This window comes from Phyllobates terribilis, unplaced genomic scaffold (genome assembly GCF_046119375.1).
Source record: "Phyllobates terribilis strain yellow unplaced genomic scaffold, ASM4611937v1 Scaffold_4__5_contigs__length_816908805, whole genome shotgun sequence".
NCBI lineage: Eukaryota > Metazoa > Chordata > Amphibia > Anura > Dendrobatidae > Phyllobates > Phyllobates terribilis.
This window is the reverse complement of record NW_027362764.1, coordinates 420,542,005-420,562,370: the sequence shown is the minus strand read 5'-3', so window position 1 is coordinate 420,562,370 and position 20,366 is coordinate 420,542,005. Positions and strand designations below refer to the sequence as shown.

The window sequence follows — 20,366 nt, the reverse complement described above, 5'->3', positions numbered from 1 at the left end:
TTCTTGACAGTATAAGTAGAAATGAATTTAAAAGGTGCCATTATGTTGCCATGAAAGGATACAATCTACAATACGTCCGCCCTGAATGTGTCCTTTTTGACATATATGGAGTTGAATAAACTTCCCAAAACGGCTTGAATTATTATTGTAAACAGTCTTCGCGTTCCCAAAGGCTTCCATGATTGGACTACAAGACACAAAGGCAGAATAAATGGATTTTATGTTGCATCTATAAACATCAGTGTATTACTAAACAAAATATGGTGCAATGTCTAAATCAGACATTGCTTTTACATGCACTACATATTTATAGCAACTATGTGATAACCTCCTCTGATGGCTAGAAATCTATTGATGGCTATAAATCAATATTTCAACATTTGCATTAAACGTTATACAATGAAAATGTGCACAAGTAAAAGGTTATAGTAACCTTTACACCAAAATATATATTTTTTAATATGCTTCTTAAATTTAAAATGAAGCAACATTCCCTTTGTAGAGGCTGTGCAACTCCTTCACATAGCTGTCCAGCTGCTTCTGATACAGCAGAGAGAGACCAACACTTCTCTTTATACCAGAGATAGCAGCAGAAAGGGGGTAGGGAAGAAGGGGTTGTGTATGGCAGAAGAAAGTGTAGAAAGGAGGATAAAGAATCCAAGTCTCCAAGGAAGGAAGATCACACAGACTGTATAGCATCAGAGCGCAGATAGGAAGGAAAGTACACACAGGAGAGAGGGGGAACAGCATTGTGCATTAGTGTAGAGAAAAAAGAGATCACCCATACTCTTCAGGAGGAAGAGGAGTAAATCAATCAATTCTAGCTCAGAGATCTCTTGTGGTTTGTAGATGAGGAAATCATTATGGGAATGAAGGTGTAATGAAACATGAGACACTATATCACAATCTGAAAATGAATGAAGGAATGAAGATTGCTGCCTGAAATTTATTGCAACTTAATGCAAGGTAGTGAGTAACAGATCTTAAATATTTTTTTACACATTAAATGTGGTTATAACATATTTACTTAATAAGTTTGCAGCCATTTTTTTGTTTGTTTAAATGTATGTAAAGTAAAACTTTTTTTACAAAAAGTTTTGGCTAAATACATCCTGCTTTGTGCCTACAGGTGCTATGCTGAAATATATGAGTACAGACGGCACACAAAACACGTGTTACTCTCTGCTATTGGCCCCCTCTCAATTGTTATAGATTAGACAGAAGACAGAACAGAGTTACGGATGACTGCTGGACTGGATCAGACTAATTATTCTTAACTTGTAGTCAAAAGTCATGAAGACTTACAGCCCTTTATAGAAAACGCTAGTATATGCTTTATGATGATTACATGGCTTAAATTTTATTTTACATTTATTAACGCTATAAAATCAGATAACAAATGTGCACATAATCTTTCGTAGAGATTATGCAAAATGGTAGAAATAAGTTACATTGTCTTGGCATAGAATGGCATCAAACAAGTTTTGTTCAGCATCTAACGCTAAGATACACATCTAGGTATGCAATCGGTTTTAGTCAAGAGTGACAGCCTGTCACTGAAATAAAACTGATAAAATGATATAACCCTGGGAAGAACTGCATTGTACCAGGTAATATTTGGTCATGCTGAATTCCTTGGCGTCAGTCTTTGCACTTAGTGGTCAGATCTGGTAGAAGCTGGAATGGTAGTGTGAATTCTCAGGGATACAGCCTCTCACGGTCACTTAGTGTTATCGGAGTATAATAATGACATTCATTTATTAAGTATATGAATAACCATTGCTTTGACAACACCGGGCACTCAGGTTTGTAAGAATGTAGTGAAGTGATACTCAGCAGATCTACCAATAATTGTAATGTCACAGTAATGGGCCACATAGAAGTCAATGGCTCTTTGGTAGGGCAGTGATCATTGTCATCTACTTCTATAGGGGTGAGATTGTTATATATTACATTGTGTGACTCAATGGATGAGACTACATGGGACATACACACAAGCACATTTATTTGGTATATTTGACCATTACCTGCTCTCCAGAATTGCTTGTTCCACACTTGCGGTCTTTTCTTTTGAAGAAACTTCCAGGGAATGTTGGCTCATTGCAGAGAGGTATTTTAGAATGAGCTTTGTGCTTTCCGTCTTTCCTGCTCCACTCTCACCGCTGAAATCAGTAAGACACATTTAGGCATCACATAGGAATACATAGGCAACATATAAAAAGTGCTGCCGCCTTCTGAACCTCCAATCTGACTTAAAGGGGTATTCCCATCTCCAAGATCCTATCCCAATATGTAGTAGGTGTAATAATAATTTTATAAGTATAATTTTTCTGATTCTCCATGTCTCTTTCCTCATATACAGGCAATGCAGGACGTTAGGTATCCACAGTTATGATCACTAGAAACTAGCTAACGAATTGTCACTAAATGAGTGGTCATAACCATGGATACATAAGGTCCTGCAATGTCCTGCACATGAGGGAAGAGACATAGCGAATCAGAAGAACTATACTACATTTCTCATTGGAGATATTTGCTAATATTATTATTATTACACCTACTACATATTGGGACAGGATCTTGGAGATGGGAATACCCCTTTAAAGAGTAGCCGTCATATTAATTTTATTTCATTGGAACACATGAACATAAGAAACTTGTAATACATCTTATTATCTTTTACTCCAGAATTGAGAATTTGGAGAATGACTGATCCTGGAGGAGAAAGAAGCAGATTTCTCTTATAAGATATATTACAAAGTTTCTTATTTTCATGAATACTTTATGAAAAAAAACACCAAAATGGTTATTCTTTAAAGGATGTCCACCCCCTGGCAGATCCAAGGCGACCATGTGTTTAACTTCTCATGAACCCCTTTATTGCAACCCGTGATGACCTAAAAATTAATGGCAACCTGTCAGATCCCGAAGCCTCTCAAATTTCTGCTATAATGCTTTAGAGCCTGATTCCTATATCTGAATAATGACTTTGATGGCCAAAGCATCTCTTCATAAGTGTGACAAATTTTTTATCGCACCACTCATCATATGCTAATTAACCTGGACTAGTCTGGGGGGCTCCGCTTCCCCTAGACTACAACGGCTGTAATCTTGCCCCCAGGCATCAGTGATGGCCTTATCTTTCTCATCTCAAAGTCACTGAAAATCTTGTCCTTCTTGAAGTTATTACGGCACACATATGAAGAGTTGCTTGGGACATCAAGTACATTTTTGGGATACAAGGATAGGGCTCTTGAACATTATGTTGGACGTTTGAGAGAATTGGAGGACCTGACAGGTTCCCTTTAATAAAAAAATATACTCTTAATATAAAAATTATAATCTAGGCCTAATATTGTCTTTGCAGATGATAAACTACAGCTGTAAAGCGCAATATACACTAGGTTTTCCTGAGACCGTATACAGGATTTCTGCATTTTTATTTCCATAAACTAAAAATAGTAAAATAAAGAAAAGGACTAGCAGACAGTTACAATTAAATAAAAAAATATCCCAGTTATTCAAGGGTTAATGTGGCTGGGTTTCGCTGCAAAGTACAGGAATCCATTTACTTATTGTTTTATGTCATATATTGCAATTATACACTTAGAATATTGTACTATATGGCCGGTTGTGCAGTTTCCCTGTTACTATGTAAATTCTTCTGAATTACTTTCTGTTTCCTTAATCAGGTTTGGACGGCCTCAGCCCATCAAGTCTTGTAGCCCTGAAGTAATGAATGGAGGACTACTCCGTGTATTGTAGCTTGGCGCCAGGAGACAAATTACAAAAAAATACTGACAGTAATGCAAACGTAATCTGCAAAAAAAGCATTGTCAGCAGCTCATATGATGGAAGGGGGCTGGCTGTCTTCTATCCAATGGGAGAGATTTATCACAAATTCTGACCAAAAAAACTGTCTGCACTTTATTATGTATTTTAAGCACTTTCTGCACCATTGGCGCCAAGGGAGTGTCACCTTGTTATTACATAGGCCAAAAAGGCACCAGAATTGTGGCACATAAAGTAAGGCTAGGTATTCTTACCATTGGGTAGGTTTATGAAGCAGCATGAGCCACTCTGATGAACTGGTGCAGACTAAGTTTACACTATCTAAGAATTAAACAGCATTGTTACATTTGCCTTTGGTCATGCCAAACACCACCTCCCTGAGCCAACTTTGTTCTACTCACCCCATTCCCACAGATGTGTCATAGTAACAAAACCAAAAGGCAGTTGCTTCTTAAGACCAGAGTCACACATTCTCCCCATCCACTTCCATCAGACCCAGATTCTTTCTCTTCCTGAACTGATCATCCATTTTCAAAAGTCTCTTTTCTCAGATAATATCTGTCTTAAGTAAATACAGATTTTCCTAGTGCTGAGACTGGAGATGACAGTTGGTGCTCATAAAGTTCTATGGAGAACTGTAACGGACGTTTCAGAACTTTTTAGCAGAATGTGTGTGTGTGTGTCTGCCTCTAGCTCCTCCCCTCCATAGAATGTAAAGAGCACCAACTGTCATCTCCTATCTCAGTAATGTAAGAACCTGTCTTCACTGATTTTATCTATGATTTGAGAATGAATGATCAGTCCAGGAGAAGAAAGAAGCAGATTTCTCTGATAAAAATATGTTACAAAGTTGCTTTTTTTCATGCGTGCTAATTAAAGTGACAGTTACTCTTTAATGGCAATTCCTTAGGGATATGAAAAGTGGCCCCTAATAATTGACATATTAAAGACGTCTATACAAAGTACACAGAAGTGAAATGCATTACTATATGATAATCTCCTAAAGCCCCTTCAATAAACAGACTTATCTGGACTGTGAGTTGCTCATGGCTGGAACTTAAGTCTTGATCATTTTTACTTTATTTTTAATACTTCCTTTTAGGTTTTGAGCAATTTTCCATTTTTTTGCAGAAAATATACTTTTTCTAAAACTAATACGGCATATAGTTCTATATTAATAACCTATTTGGTTAGAAATAATTTGACAGTGCTTCCATTTAAAGTATTGTCAGAAATATCTGCAAGTCCAAGCAATAGAAATAATTGGTTAACCTTTTCTTTTTCATTTGCTGCCAGTTTCTACATGATCTCTTCCTAGAGTGTAAATTGAATTTCATCCACTAGGGGGAGCCATGAACATAACATACCTCCTCTCCCAGAAACACATTTGCAATAATCTCACATTAGATTTGCTGTTAAATATCAGGACTATGTGTCATGGTGGGACATCATCCTAAGTCTTCTCAGCAGAGTTATCTCAGGACAAAGCATATCCATAAAGTCAGCTAACCATCGGTGAGCCGTTACCAGCAGTGAGCCAAAACGGACGTGACCAAATGTAATAGACAACTCACAGAGAAATATTTTTTTTATTTTAATGTAAATATCACGTTATTTGCCAATTAAATGGTTCACTTGAAGGTGCATACTTAGGAATTAAACTATGACATGGCCATACGTTATCACAGAGCCAGAAATAGGCACTCCTGACACTGCGTCCAGGTGTCCTGAGTATATAGTAGGGAAGCAAGCCGCGTCTGATGTGACATTCTGGTATAATTTGATTAGGCTTATCAATATACAAAAAAAAAAAGATTGGTACTTTAAGGCATAGACATTACTATCAGCTCCATTTTATCATTGCTCATATACATTAGTCTATAAAGTCCCAGATTAAGTCATGATCCCCTTTTGAAGTCATAGGTTGCACTTTAGGCTGGTTTTGATCATTACTGTGCTGGATCCAGTTTTGTTCTCTGTGTCAGAGCTGTCTGTTTTTCCCATATGAAGCTGCTATCAACTAATCAGAGAAAAATGGACAGAAAGTGGATGACTCAGGGATGGCATTCTAGTGATATCTGCCATTTCACAGACCCATTCAAATAAAGGGAACATATCATGTTCTAAAACACTATCAACCTGCTGATATAGGGTTAATCTGCAGGTTAATACAACCCCTGGCAAAAATTCTGGAATCCCCGGGCTTGGAGGATGTTCATTCAGTTGTTGAAATAAAGCAGATCACAGACATGGCACAAAACTAAAGTCATTTCAAATGGCAACTTTAGGGCTTTAAGAAACACTAAAAGAAATCAAGATTATAAGTGAGCAGCGGTTGTAATCAGGCCCTGCCACTGACTGACAACTGGCTCAGTAGTGTCAGTCACTGTCAGGGCATTAATCTGCCACTCACTGTGTGCGGCGTGGTTACTGAAGCCGAGCTGGCCTCTATGACTGAAAGCCAAAGGCTGCCGGAAGGAATAAGGTTAATTTCCTCCCGGTAGCCAGGCTTACAGCCGCACAGCTTTATAACACTATTAATCTGCAGATTAACCCCATATCTGCAGATTAATAGCATTTTTTGACATAACAGGTTCCCTTTAAATGGATTACTTTGGTACCCAACACATTAAAGTAGGACATGTGTAAAAGGCATTTTGGGCCTGATTCATTAATGCATTTACTATGCCTGTCTTTTTGTTGAGTTTTTACTGTTTTCTGCTTTGCTTTAGTCTGCACCAGTTCCATCTTTCCATTTACACCTTTTCTATCTTATCTTGCGTTCACTTGTCTTTTTTAGTTTGCCAAAAAAGGGTTTACAGATATTTTCACTTCTTTCATAATTTGCAACTTTTCAAAAAGTCACATAATTTGCATGCAAATTTTTTCCACTCTCCACTAAATTGATTTTGTGTACACATTTTTGCTTCATTTTGCAAAATGTGCAACGTTTTACACTAAAAAGTAACAAAAAAGTTGAAGACAAAATAGAAACAATTTTCTGACTACAAAATTCATAAACTGCGTGCACCATTTTGAAAAATGTGAATACCACATGGTAAAACCCCCCGCAAATAATAAAGTTTAATTTTAATGTATCCATGAGCTATCTTCTAGGCCTCGTTCAGACATGTGGCATGTCCTTGTTGTATACGTTTTTTCACGGATACAACACAAACCAATTATAATCTATGCCGCTGTTCACATGTCCATTTTTTCCAGCAGCACGGATGACAAGGGACAATACAAGTCTATGGGTCTGTTAAAAACACAGCACATGGATGGCGTCAGTGTACAGTCTTTGTGTTGTACGCAAAGTATAGAAGGCGCTTTGTAATTTATTTACCTATCCATCTGATGTTAAAAACGGACACACGGACCGTACACTGATGGTAAAAATGGGACACACTGATGACATCGGTACCATTTTTTCATGTACGTGTTTAAACATAGACGTGTGAATGAGGCCTTAAAAAAATTGATAGCACATGTACGACATAAACTGATATGTGAATGAGCCTTAAGTGAATGCACAGCTGTCACACTACATCACACTCCAATACAAGTGAATGAAGAAGACAACCACGTAAAATGACATGACATTTCCATTTACTTCTATTGAACTGCATCAAATGCTGAAAAAACATGAAATTCAGGTTGTGTGTCTACAGTGCACCTGAGAGCACACAGCCAAAGCTGTCTAGGAACCGACTAAAATCTGCAAGCAAGGTACATATAGATCAGTAAATCTTACTGGCGTACTTTCCCTTGTGACTTGGGCATGGTTCGTAACCTGAACACAATTGAATTGGGTTCAAAATAGTTAATTCCAGGTGATTTCTACAAGGGCTTGTTCAGATGGACTGACCAATGTAATTGAATGCAGCGGTTCAGATGACAGCTTTTTCAAACAGACCCAGAGTATGTAAAAAACAGATGTCATATGGATCATCTCCGTAGTATTTGAATTTCTTCATGTACATTTTACGATGTTGATGTATAAAAACACAGATGAATTTTTAATACGCTTGTCTGACCCAGGCGATCTCAGAGGAGATTCTATTCACCTTTCATCCTCAAAGTATTGATGCCGCATATACTCCTCACCTGATGAGAACACATTGATTGTCATGGCGCTTCCATAGGCAGCGGTAGCATTCATTGGCCACAGCAAAGATGTGAGGGGGGATTTCTCCCATGTGGTGCCTGCTGTATAACTCCACTGTGTTTCGGTCATATAAACCAGGAATCAGCTTGTAGGGATTGACAGAAGCAAGGATGGAGCCAATATAGGTCTGAAATAAAGCATAAAAAAATTAACATAAATATATATCACATATAAATATCTATATATAAAGTTGTGTGAATCCAGCCCATAACACAGCAGTGCCAACTATTTCACGTCTCTTCTTATTATTTATATAGAACTAACAGTATTTTACACTGACTGTATTTACTCCCTTTCATCAGTAAGACCTCCACCTGTCAGATACACACATAGGTCTAGGGGGTCTTTTTTCTACTTTTGGAGACCATCAAGCTGGCATAGGGACACAGACCAGGCAATGATTTTTGGGAAAAAGATATGCAAATATGTCCTCTCGCAAAACGAAGCAAGCTGGCTTTCTAGTGCCATCTACTGGAGGTGACCACCCAAAATCAATGTTGACCTTTGCCACATGACTTAAAATGGAGACCTTTTTCTTTTGGAAAAGACCCTGGTTTGACTATTATACATGCTTATATAGCGCCATCATATTCTGCAGCGCTTTAGAGTCATTATCACTGTCCCCATTGAGGCTCATAATAGAAATGATCTATTGGTAAGATTTTAGACAATGTGAGGAAACACAGTACCTGTAGAAAACCCACACAAACACAGGGAGAACATATAAACCCCTTTAAGAAGTTGTACTTGGTGAGATTTAACCCCAGTATCTTTGCGCTGTGAAGCAACAGTGCTATCCATTGTTTGTCAAATGAATTAGTCTATGATAAAATCCTAAATCATTTGACAAACCATGACTCATAAGGTAGACAACTGCAATAAGCGCCACTTTCTAACTTTTGTAGCACTAGTCTACATACATACATATAAAATATAGCCCACTGTTTTAGAAAAGTAGAGAATGTCCAAGAAAAAAAGTGAAAAACACAAATAGTAAATGCAACTTTTATTAGATAAATATAGCATATACAACAGATAAAAACATGAATCTTAAAACAGGATAGCATAAATAGCCTGATGATGCAAATACAGAAGGTAAAAAATATACTAATGTGGCTACAGGAACGGGTATCACTCACTAAATAGGGGGTACTCAAATTTCCCTATACACATATGTTAGACAATAGCCACCCACTGAAAGATCATTATGATTGGTCATTTTTACCTGTGAGATAGGATCTTATATGAACAGCAGGGAGATTATCAGGCACCGCTTCCCTCCACCCCGACGCACGTTTCACATTGCTTCTTTCAAGGGCGTACCTTTGTTTTTATACCTTTTTATCTGCTATATAAGTTATATTTACATAATAAAATTTGTATTTACTATTTGGACTTTTCACTTTTTTTTCTGGGACATTCACTACTTTCCTAGAACAGTGAGTTATATTCTATGTTTAGTGTTATCCACTAAAACCCTCTATGTAAGGGACATTTATACTATATACTTATACACATATAAAATAGAGAACGTAGAGGACAACCATGTAACCATAGGGAGAAGATGTTCAGATTTTAATTCTACATCCCAATTTAGTGAGATATCAATAATGTCTACTAAGCTACTATGTTGAACAAACAAGTGCATAGGTTAGAAGTGATGGCAGTAAATGCAGTACTTAGTGCCTCAAAAGCATTGTACAGGGTTAGAAAACATTTAGGCAACGGCACAGGAAGACCTTCAATGGCTGAGAATTTGACTATAACATTTACAGGCTCAAATCATATCAAAGGCTTTCCCTGACCACAGACTGTGCTGGAGCTCATGTCAGACCGGCAACTTCACATAAACACATCTGTACGCGACACACAGCAAACCTGCCCGTAACGTGACATTTACAATGAGACTGTTATTTTTTCCCTTTCTACAATTTTCTGCTGAGGGCAGACGCTTTTCCACTCGGGTTTCTCCTAATTCCATCATCTGACTGTTGGCTCTCATGTGCTTTGATGTGAGACTAGCGAGCATCAACAAATATGCCTTGCTATTTTTGAAATCTCTTCTGCCCAGTCCAAACCACATACAGAATTTTCCAGAGTTTCACATTTCAAATTGGATGCCCAGAACCTTCACTATACTTAACTGTAGCTGAACCTCGCCAGGTCAGCCATTAAGAGACTGCAGATGCTGGGAAACAACAGAGGCAAACACTGGCACATTTGAGTCGTTACCCTATGGAAATGATGTCTGTAAAACAACCACGTGACAACCATATACAGTGGCGTACCGCCAATGGCGACAGGCCACGCAACTGCTATCGGCCGCCCCCTGCATTGGGCACCCGCCGCCCCTATATCGGCCCCCCTGAACAGCCAGCGCCCCACCCCCCTCCCTCCTGCTACGCATTCAAATGTATCGGCAGATACTGATACATTTGAAACCAATGATGGAGAAGGGAGCGTTATGTGACACTCTCTCCCATCATTCCTCCTCTGCGTCTGACGTAGCGGCGCGATCACGTGCCACGTTGTCTCAGGCAGTTTTGCCGACAGATGAGAGAGACGTGCTGCAGAGAGTGAAGCAGCGGGGAACAAGGAGCGGTAAGTGTGTATTTATTTATATTTTTTAAATCAGTGTGTACCCTATGGGGGGGAGGCGGCAGCATTTAAACCTATGGGGGACCGCACTGTTTACCCAGGGGCCGCACTGCTTACCCAGGGGCCGCACTGTTTAACCAGGGGCTGCACTTTTACCCTATTGGGGGGGTGCACTTTTACCCTATGGGGGGGATGCATTATACTGCTTACAGGACTATGGGGAGTGCTTTATACTGTGTGGAGGACCATGGGGAGCTAATTATACTCTGTGGAGTGTGAAGGTTTGTGTGGGGCCATTATACTGCATGGAGAGCTGTGTAGGGTCACAGTAGGGGGATCGTACTGTATTGGGGTCACCATTCTTTGCCCTGGGAGTTAAGGTGGGGTAAAGTGGGGTTATTATACTGTGCATGTGGTGGATATTGTGTAGGAATTTAACATGGGGGTATCACTGTGTTGGTGTCACCATACATTTCCGGGGGACGTGGGTACAGTAGGGCAGTAGGGTCATTATGCTGTACATGTGGAGGAATTCACCATGGGGGTATCATACTGTGTTTGGGGGAAACTTTTGTTGGCATCATACTTTATGGGGGCAATGAAAGAGGGATCTGGGACTTCAGCAGGAGGGAAATTGCTGTGTTAAGGCTGGAAAGTTGTAAGATATGCTCTCCTGTGACCCCAACAATTATTTGCTTTTTTTTGTTTTTGGGGGTGGCCAATTAGAACTTCTGCTATGGGGCCCCATGATTCCTATGTACGCCCCTGACCATATATAAAGTAATCCCATGGCAGACATAGATAGAAGAGGGTCTTGTATATGGGCCCCTTTGGGCCTCAGTGCAGCTGCACAGGTTGCACCAATGATATGTCAACCCCTGAAGTAATCATTGGTGTAGATCTGTGGATCTGTCTTCTCATAGACATCAGCTTGAGGGAAGATAGAATAAACCTTACTTTATGGAACATTTTATTTTACACTATCACTCTGAAGCCTCTTGGACCTAAGAAACAAGTTTTTTTTACACTATTGTGTGACAGTCCGATAAATCAGTAAAACTTATAATCTAGATCCTGTAATATTACACAGAAGAAAAGTTATTATTCTATATATCACATAAAAATATTAGTAGATAAATAAATTGACCAAAACCAAATCAAAGCAATACAAGACAAACTACAAACAAACAAAAAGTCCTACAAAATAATATCAAGGACAAGGACAGGCCACTACTGGACTGTTTTCAGGGCTGGGACATGGGGGTAGGCAAAGTAAGAGTGTGCCACAGGTATGAAGGGAATGATTGAGGGGGCATAACTTTTGACCCAAACAAAATTGTGGGATATTGTACATTGATAATTAAACATGAGGAATCATTACAAATATTTATGCACTTCTTCCCCTAGACATACCTACAAATGGGAATGTAACATAAAAGGATTTCACTACGAGTCAATGAAAGTCCGCCAATAAAAAGCGAGATTGATGCCCGAGGAAGAGCCATATGACAAAGTGTTTAGATTACTGTACATTTCAGCACTTGTCTGCGCACTCCTCAATCACTATATACAAAGGACAAATATCTCATCCTATGTGATGAAAGATCAGACCGTTTACCAAACAGTCTCCGATCAGTAGACACATGCCGCGCGCTCTTTTCCTTCCGACTCGTTGTGTAACTTTACAGGCAGATACTACATCTCATTTACACGTTCCATATGTCTGCATCTGCACTGCTAAATAATTACTTCAAAGGTTCCTGTCCAAACTATTCCCATGAAATAAATACAGGGAAGTAGACAATAATAAAAGACTACCTCATGATTAACTGCTTCACATAGCACTCCCCCATTATGCCCAGCTTTTTCTATTAAAGGGGATGGCCACTATGTCCAGTTTTTTATTAAAGGGGTTGGCTAAATTATTTTGTTAAAGGGAATCTGTCACCAGGTTTTTGTTCCCTCAGTATAATGTAGGAAAATAGACCCTGATTTCAACAATGTATCACTTAGTTTACTGGGTGCAACAGAGTTTTTAGACATAGCAGAGCTGAGAAAGCTAACCCTGCCCACAATAGGCTCTCTGTGTATACTGTCTATTGATAATGAGCTGCTAATCACAGGAGGTGGAGTCGGACTAGGTCTCATGTGCTGCAGTAGCTGCTGTCGTCCAAGCAACAATAATGTCCCAGCGATAAAACCTTCATTGTATGTAAACAACAGCACACAGCATGAGCAGGGACACATTGCTGAATTCAGTGTTTAAACCCCTACATCATGATGTCTTCAGATTAAATAGCAAAGCCTGATGACAGATTCCCTTTAAGGCTATGTGCCCACGATGCAGAAATGCTCAGGATTTTTCCTGAGCATTTCTGCATTTCCCTGGCAGAAAAAACGCATGTGGATTGTACATGCGGATTGTACATGCGGATTGTACATGCGTTTTTCCTGCCAGGGACAAGCGGATGTGAAGCATGTGAAAGTGCTTGTCAACTTGGTCACACTATATAAATCCATGCAAACGGCATGGATTTATATAGTGTGACCGAAAAGAACGGTAAAAAATAAAAAATAAATCTATACTTACCTTCTGATGGCCCCCGCAGTCTTTATTCGCTCCGTCCTGGCTGCCGGCAGCTCGCAGTGCACTACACTGAAGGACCTGCTGTCACATGACTAAATGACATCAGCGCAGGTCCTTCAGTCCACCGCGATCTGCCAGCAAGGGAGGACAAGCACACCGGGGGCCATCAGAAGGTAAATATAATATTTATTTTTTATTATATTCTTTTTTTTACAGTTTTCTATGGTACCCGGGTCCGGAGGAGAGTCTCCTGTCCTCCACACCCGGGTACCACCCGCACATTGGAACGCTTGCATTCCGCATGTCCTTATCTAGTGAAGCGGAATCCATACGTTCCAATGAAAGTCAATGGCGGCGAAAACGCAGCGCTTCCGCAAAATAATTGGTAGTGCTGCGTTTTTTTCCGCAATGATAATCCGCAGCGGAAATTTCCGCAGCATGTGCACAGCACATGCGGATTATCATTGGGGAACATGGCAGGCCTTCTACCAAGCGTTTTTTAAGCATTTCTGCAGCGTTTTTTCCGCTGCGGAAACGATTAAAAAACGCATCGTAGGCACACAGCCTAAAGCAGCTTTCCTCACAAGCTGACCAGACTTGTCCATAAGTCTCTTCCATTTGTAAAACACCTCACATGGGAAAGCTGCTTTTCTATTGGAGGAGGTTGATGGACTTGTCTGTTCATGCACTCCTCAACCAGCAGCCAGAACTGAAGTGCTGGTCAGTTTGAGGAGAAAGCTGCACCAACAAAAGAGAGTGGTCAACCCATTTAATGGGCAAGTACTTTCAGGTGACTTTTCAAAATAAGTTACTTTGTGTGTACATGAGCAATAACAATACATCTTGCCACTATATGACTTGTGACCTGAATTTTCACCAGTTTTTCTCCCTGCAGGCTCTATGTCTTCATTTTCATTTTATTCTGAGCTTGTGAGACTAACTGCTACGATCTTTTCCATACACAGCACAGCACACAGAGAGGTATTCCTGCTCTTCATTCCTGTAGCAGCACACTTATAGAAGCAGCAGCATGGAGGAAATGATATATCAGTAGTGTAAGGAAGTGGATGAGAGAAGATGAGTAGAGCTGACGCCTAGCTGAGTAACTGCCAACAAACACTGTCATCTGCTAGTCAAAGGCGAAAGTGAAAGCAAAGGAAGAATTGCAGTAGTAGGAACCTAATAGTGGGAACCTATGTTCCCACTGGAAGAGTTTTGATGACACCAGGTCAGGTGACACCTGTGTCGCAGTTAATAATTATAAAAGACCTGGCTGGGTCGAGAAGAGGAAGTTGGCTCCAGAACCTGTACCAGGACAGGAGGCATGGCTGATAGGTGGGCTTACAGCCACCATCACCATAGAAGGGTCCGAGAGCGATCAGATACCGGAGAACGCCCGAGCTGTGAGGAAGATCCACACCCCACTCCAATAGAAGATCCGCATCCAGCACCAGTAGAAGATCTGTACCCAGCGCCAGTAGAAGATTCGCACCCTGCATCAGTAGAAGACCCGTAAGCCGCACCCGTGGAAGACCATGACCAGATCCGAACCAGGCTTGGGAGATGATCTGGCTGCAGCAGAGGACCGTTCCTGTGGACCGCTACTTCCAACGAAGACGTACAGTACAGGGTGTGGGTTGGGGCCGTGTTTCAGGAAACGGATACCGGTGACCCCCGCTAGGGCCAGTTTAACAATCAGAGGTGTTTATAGAGACTACGATGGGAACGGGCCTAGTGTTGAGCGTGACGCCCATTAAATGGAGACATAAAGGCATTAACAGTCATTTAACTGCTAGATAACAAGAACAGTTTATGTAATAGAAGGTTGCATAAATACTGTATTTAGTCACATTGCTGTGTCATAGTATACTGTATTAGCCCTGTTACTGTAACCCACCATATAGTGCTTACTTGTATATATACAGTACAGACCAAAAGTTTGGACACACCTTCTCATTTAAAGATTTTTCTGTATTTTCATAACAATAAAAATTGTACATTTACACTGAAGGCATCAAAACTATGAATTAACACATGTGAAATTATATACTTAACAAAAAAGTGTGAAACAACTGAAAATATGTCTTATATTCTAGGTTCTTCAAAGTAGCCACCTTTTGCTTTGATAACTGCTTTGCACACTCTTGGCATTCTCTTGATGAGCTTCAAGAGGTAGTCACCGGAAATGGTTTTCACTTCACAGGTGTGCCCTGTCAGGTTTAATAAGTGGGATTTCTTGCCTTATAAATGAGGTTGGGACCATCAGTTGTGTTGTGCAGAAGTCAGGTGGATACACAGCTGATAGTCCTACTGAATAGACTGTTAGAATTTGTATTATGGCAAGAAAAAAGCAGCTAAGTAAAGAAAAACGAGTGGCCATCATTACTTTAAAAAATGAAGGTCAGTCAGTGCGAAAAATTGGGAAAACTTTGAAAGTGTCCCCAAGTGCAGTTGCAAAAACCATCAAGCGCTACAAAGAAACTGGTTCACATGAGGACCGCCCCAAGACAGGAAGACCAAGAGTCACCTCTGCTTCTGAGGATAAGTTTATCCGAGTCACCAGCCTCAGAAATCGCAGGTTAACAGCAGCTCAGATTAGAGACTAGGTCAATGACACACAGAGTTCTAGCAGCAGACACATCTCTTCAACAACTGTTAAGAGGAGACTTTGTGCTGCAGGCCTTCATGGTAAAATAGCTGCTAGGAGACCACTGCTAAGGACAGGCAACAAGCAGAAGAGACTTGTTTGGGCTAAAGAACACAAGGAATGGACATTAGACCAGTGGAAATCTGTGCTTTGGTCTGATGAGTCCAAATTTGAGATCATTGGTTCCAACCACCGTGTCTTTGTGCGAAGCAGAAAAGGTGAACGGATGGACTCTACATGCCTGGTTCCCACCGTGAAGCATGGAGGAGGAGGTGTGATGGTGTGGGGTGCTTTGCTGGTGACACTGTTGGGGATTTATTCAAAATTGAAGGCATACTGAACCAGCATGGCTACCACAGCATCTTGCAGCGTCATGCTATTCCATCCGGTTTGCGTTTAGTTGGACCATCATTTATTTTTCAACAGGACAATGACCCCAAACACACCTCCAGGCTGTGTAAGGGCTATTTGACTAAGAAGGAGAGTGATGGGGTGCTAAGCCAGATGATCTGGCCTCCACAGTCACCAGACCTGAACCCAATCGAGATGGTTTGGGGTGAGCTGGACCGCAGAGTGAAGGCAAAAGGGCCAACAAGTGCTAAGCATCTCTGGGAACTCCTTCAAGATTGTTGGAAAACCATTTCCAGTGACTACCTCTTGAAGCTCATCAAGAGAATGCCAAGAGTGTGCAAAGCAGTCATCAAAGCAAAAGGTGGCTACTTTGAAGAACCTAGAATATAAGACATATTTTCAGTTGTTTCACACTTTTTTGTTAAGTATATAATTCCACATGTGTTAATTCATAGTTTTGATGCCTTCAGTGTGAATGTACAATTTTCATAGTCATGAAAATACAGAAAAATCTTTAAATGAGAAGGTGTGTCCAAACTTTTGGTCTGTACTGTATATATATATATATATATATATATATATATATATATATATATATATATATATATATATATATATATATACATATATACTTATAAATAGATTTCCCTTCCGTGTAAGTCAAATAAATAGTGTTGGTTAAGTACAACTGTCTGCTCATTGTCTGCTCTGTTGCATCCAAACAACCTGCTTACAGTAGCAATCTGTGTAGCTATGAATCCAGCTCTGGGCTGAGGTAAAAGACTTGTTAGAAAACTCAGCACAATCTTTCTGTGTCCATGTCTACCTGTTTTATCACTCCACTCCTCCTCCGCTTGCCATAGAGTATAATAGGCTGTGTAACCAGGCTGTGTAACTAGACACTTCATTGTCCTGGTATCTTCAGCAAGACAGAGTTGAGATGAAGGAATGAGGAGTTCAAGAGGCGGGGAGCTTGGGTTGAGAAGAAGTGGCTCACAGGAGGAGAAAGAAGCAGATTTCTCTAATAAGATATATTTCAAAGTTTCTTATTTTTGCTTGTACTATTGATTTATGAAAAGATTTTTTAAAGTACAGTTCCCATTTCAAGCAGTTTTTTGGGGTGTGTAGCTTTTCTTTAGGGGACAACACTGTGAGGCATTTCTATGGTAATATTGTGGCAGTCACTATTATTCGGGCACTGTGGAAGTTACTGTCATGGGCCTCTGTGGCATCTACTTTCTCTGTGAAGTCAATTCTTAGACCTAGACAAATATACGATACAATTTTGATCAGGACAGTGAATATTTCTAGCTATGTATGCAAACTGTAGTGGTGTCGATTGGTTTGGGAAGTTGTGTGTTCACAGCTAATCATATGATAAGTTGTTTTTTTATTCATGTGATTGGCAAAACAGCCACACATAAAAAGATTAGTCTCTGCCTTGGAATACTGCACAATAAATTTGGCATACTTTATAGCTTTGTATAGAGTGCGTAAAGTAAAAATGAGTAAACTAAAAAGGAGTGAATTTTGTCTAGACGCCTGTACATTCCCATGTGATTATTTTATACCTGAAAATAATACAGGTTCTCGTTATCCTAGAAGCCCTTAGGCACTTGTATGCATGAAACTTTCCAACATGCTGAGTTTTGTTTTATTTCATTAATTTTATTGAGTTTCAACTAGTAGTCATAGTGTGATAATCAGATTGTAGGATTACATCATCAGAATACAATGTGGTGGAAAAACATTATTATAAAGCTCCCATCTAAGTTTCAGTCAACAAGCATGCTATCACTAAAGGGTCAAATGTGGTTTAGAGTTAGTAACACTTAGGTTATGTTCACACCCAGCGTTTTTCGCAACTTTTTTTCTGCATTTTTGCTGTTTTTTTGGTGCAGATTACATGTGTGCTTTGACTACAGTACATGTTTCATAATGTTACTTTTATTCACCAAAAATGTAGCTAATAATGCTGCAAAAAATTACAGCAAAACCTATTTGCTGCATTTTTGCACTTTAATTACTTTCTATGGGTGAAAAAAGCTGAAAGCATTGACATGCTGCAGATTTTAAAAAAAGCTGCAATGCTCAAATTCAGTCAGGAAAAAAACCATTTTGCTTGTACTGTAAAACACAGCTTCTTTTCTGCAGAAAAAAACGCAGCAAAAAAAAAACGCTGCAAAAATGCTGTGTGTGAATTTTTGTAATTTATCTATATAATTTTCAAGCTTTATCAACAGAAAACTATAGATATAATTAAGAGGGTGGCAATAGGGAGTGATTGTTTCCTTCCATTGACTAACAGAAATCCTAAAAGGAAGCCTTTTAATTCCTGAAGATCAGGTTCATGTGGGCTGCCATGTGTTCACTTTTACATCAGTTCAGGTTACCAAGCAGGCGCATTAGACATATGGTGTGAAAATCGGAGGAATATACAAAAGTTTGACAGGAACAGAAGTAGGAGAAAGGAGAGGAAAGCTGAACATTAGTTTGTAAACTTGAAGAGGCTATTGAGGCTTGAGCTAATTTTTTGCAGTCAATCTACATAACTGCAGATTGAAAAATCCTGACAGTGTGAATTATGCACATATTCTCCTCAATTGCCAGATTGAGCAGATGGTCACCTGCCACTGGATTTTCACCTGCTTTTCCTAATGTTGCATTAGGTAGATCGATTGCATACTGGCGCTCAAAACACCACCCACTCAATCTGATAATTGAAGGGAATATGTGCATAATGCACACTGTTAGGATTTGCAAATCTGCAGTCGCATACAGTGACTTCAGAAATTTAGCTCAGGCCTGAAAAACACCTTCAAATGCAAGACTAGTGACTGGGTGACCACAAACAGTGCTCCATAGTCTGCAAGATGGTTTCCTTTCTTGATATTGAGAATTCTGTGCACTGGCATGAAATGTTTATAGGGTAAGGATGCTAGCAGGAAACTGAGGTCAGCTAATCCCCTGAGAAGTAGTACAATTTGACCATCATCCAGCATAATAATGAAAAATGCTTTCTCAATGTTCCTACGGTTTACCACATTTAATAGATAATTCCAAAATAAAAATTACATATGTGACCGTTCATATACCGATAGCCCTTGAACAACAGGACATGCATAACTTTCTGATTAAAGCGGTCTAAAATAGTCCTATCAACATAGAACAGAGACTACTGCCTCTATATACATTAGACTTACGTTGGCCAAACTCATCGATATCGATGGGTTCGCCTGATAGTCTAATATGTTTAGGACCCCACGATAGATGATTGTTGAGGAGTTGTTGTTCTGGCATGTTCCGATTTTGGAAAGCCAATCCTTTCTTTCTCCCTGAGATAAGCTGCCACCAGATATGTCTGGCATCAGCTCTCTCATAGAGAACAAGGGAGCGCTCAGCAGAGTGAAAGTTCCTGTGTATAGGAAAGTCAGACGAGATAGATGCTGGCTGAATGTTCAACCAAACCATTGTTCAGTTGACAGTCATTTAATGAATACGGGGGGCTTTAGAGACTGAAATAAAAGGAAAGTGAAGGAGGAAAAAGTGAACACAACATAAAAAATAGAAGGGAAAAATGTTTGTGCAGGTAATAATAATAAAATTGGAAACTTACCTGTCAAAAAACAAACAAAAAAATAGTTTAAAAGTTAACCTAATTACTTAGGGAATTCCTTGTCTATTGAAGTCCTTGCCCATTACTTTGCACCATTATCCTGAGCACCGTGAGTCATGTATGCTGCATCAGATCACCCCGTGGTATTTTTAGATCAGTTAATACATACAAGTCAAACTCTGGCCCGTGGGCCATATTTGGCCCTAGTAGTGATTATATTTGGCTCGCAATGCCATATGGAGGACTATGTGGGGCCCATAATACTGTGTGGAGGGTTGTACAGGGATCACAGTTGGGGCATCATACTGTGTTGGGGTCACCATACTTTACCAGGGGAGTTGAGGCGGGGTACAGTAGGGTCATCATACTGTGCGTGTGGAGGAATTCACTGTGGGGGTATCATACTGCACTTTTGCTAGCATCATACTTTATGGGGGCAATGAAAGGGCAATCTAAGGGCTTCAATAGGAGGAAAATTACTCTGTAAGGGCTGCAAAGTTCTGAGAAAGGCTCCTCTGTGACACCACCGAATATTAAGTTGTTTTTTTTAAATAAATATCAAGGTTGGCCCGAGACTTTGTCCAAGTTTTTAATTTTGGCCCTCTGT

At 39.9% G+C, this 20,366-nt stretch overlaps 1 protein-coding gene and 1 long non-coding RNA gene across 2 annotated transcripts in view; one reads left to right on the top strand and one right to left on the bottom strand.

The window, feature by feature from the left end:
• Positions 1-14,681, top strand: part of LOC141265477 (uncharacterized) — a 48,121-nt gene extending 33,440 nt beyond the window's left edge. The window contains exon 3 of the long non-coding RNA XR_012320102.1: positions 14,111-14,681. This is a non-coding gene — a long non-coding RNA (uncharacterized lncRNA). The remainder of the gene's footprint in view (positions 1-14,110) is intronic.
• MYO10 (myosin X) overlaps positions 1-20,366 on the bottom strand; it is a 241,303-nt gene that overhangs the window by 96,154 nt on the left and 124,783 nt on the right. Inside the window, exons 4-6 of the mRNA XM_073678623.1 lie at positions 7,900-8,087; positions 2,028-2,162; positions 63-187 (exon numbers count right to left, since the gene is read on the bottom strand). Coding sequence (XP_073534724.1) covers positions 63-187; positions 2,028-2,162; positions 7,900-8,087 — 448 coding nt within the window. The remainder of the gene's footprint in view (positions 1-62; positions 188-2,027; positions 2,163-7,899; positions 8,088-20,366) is intronic.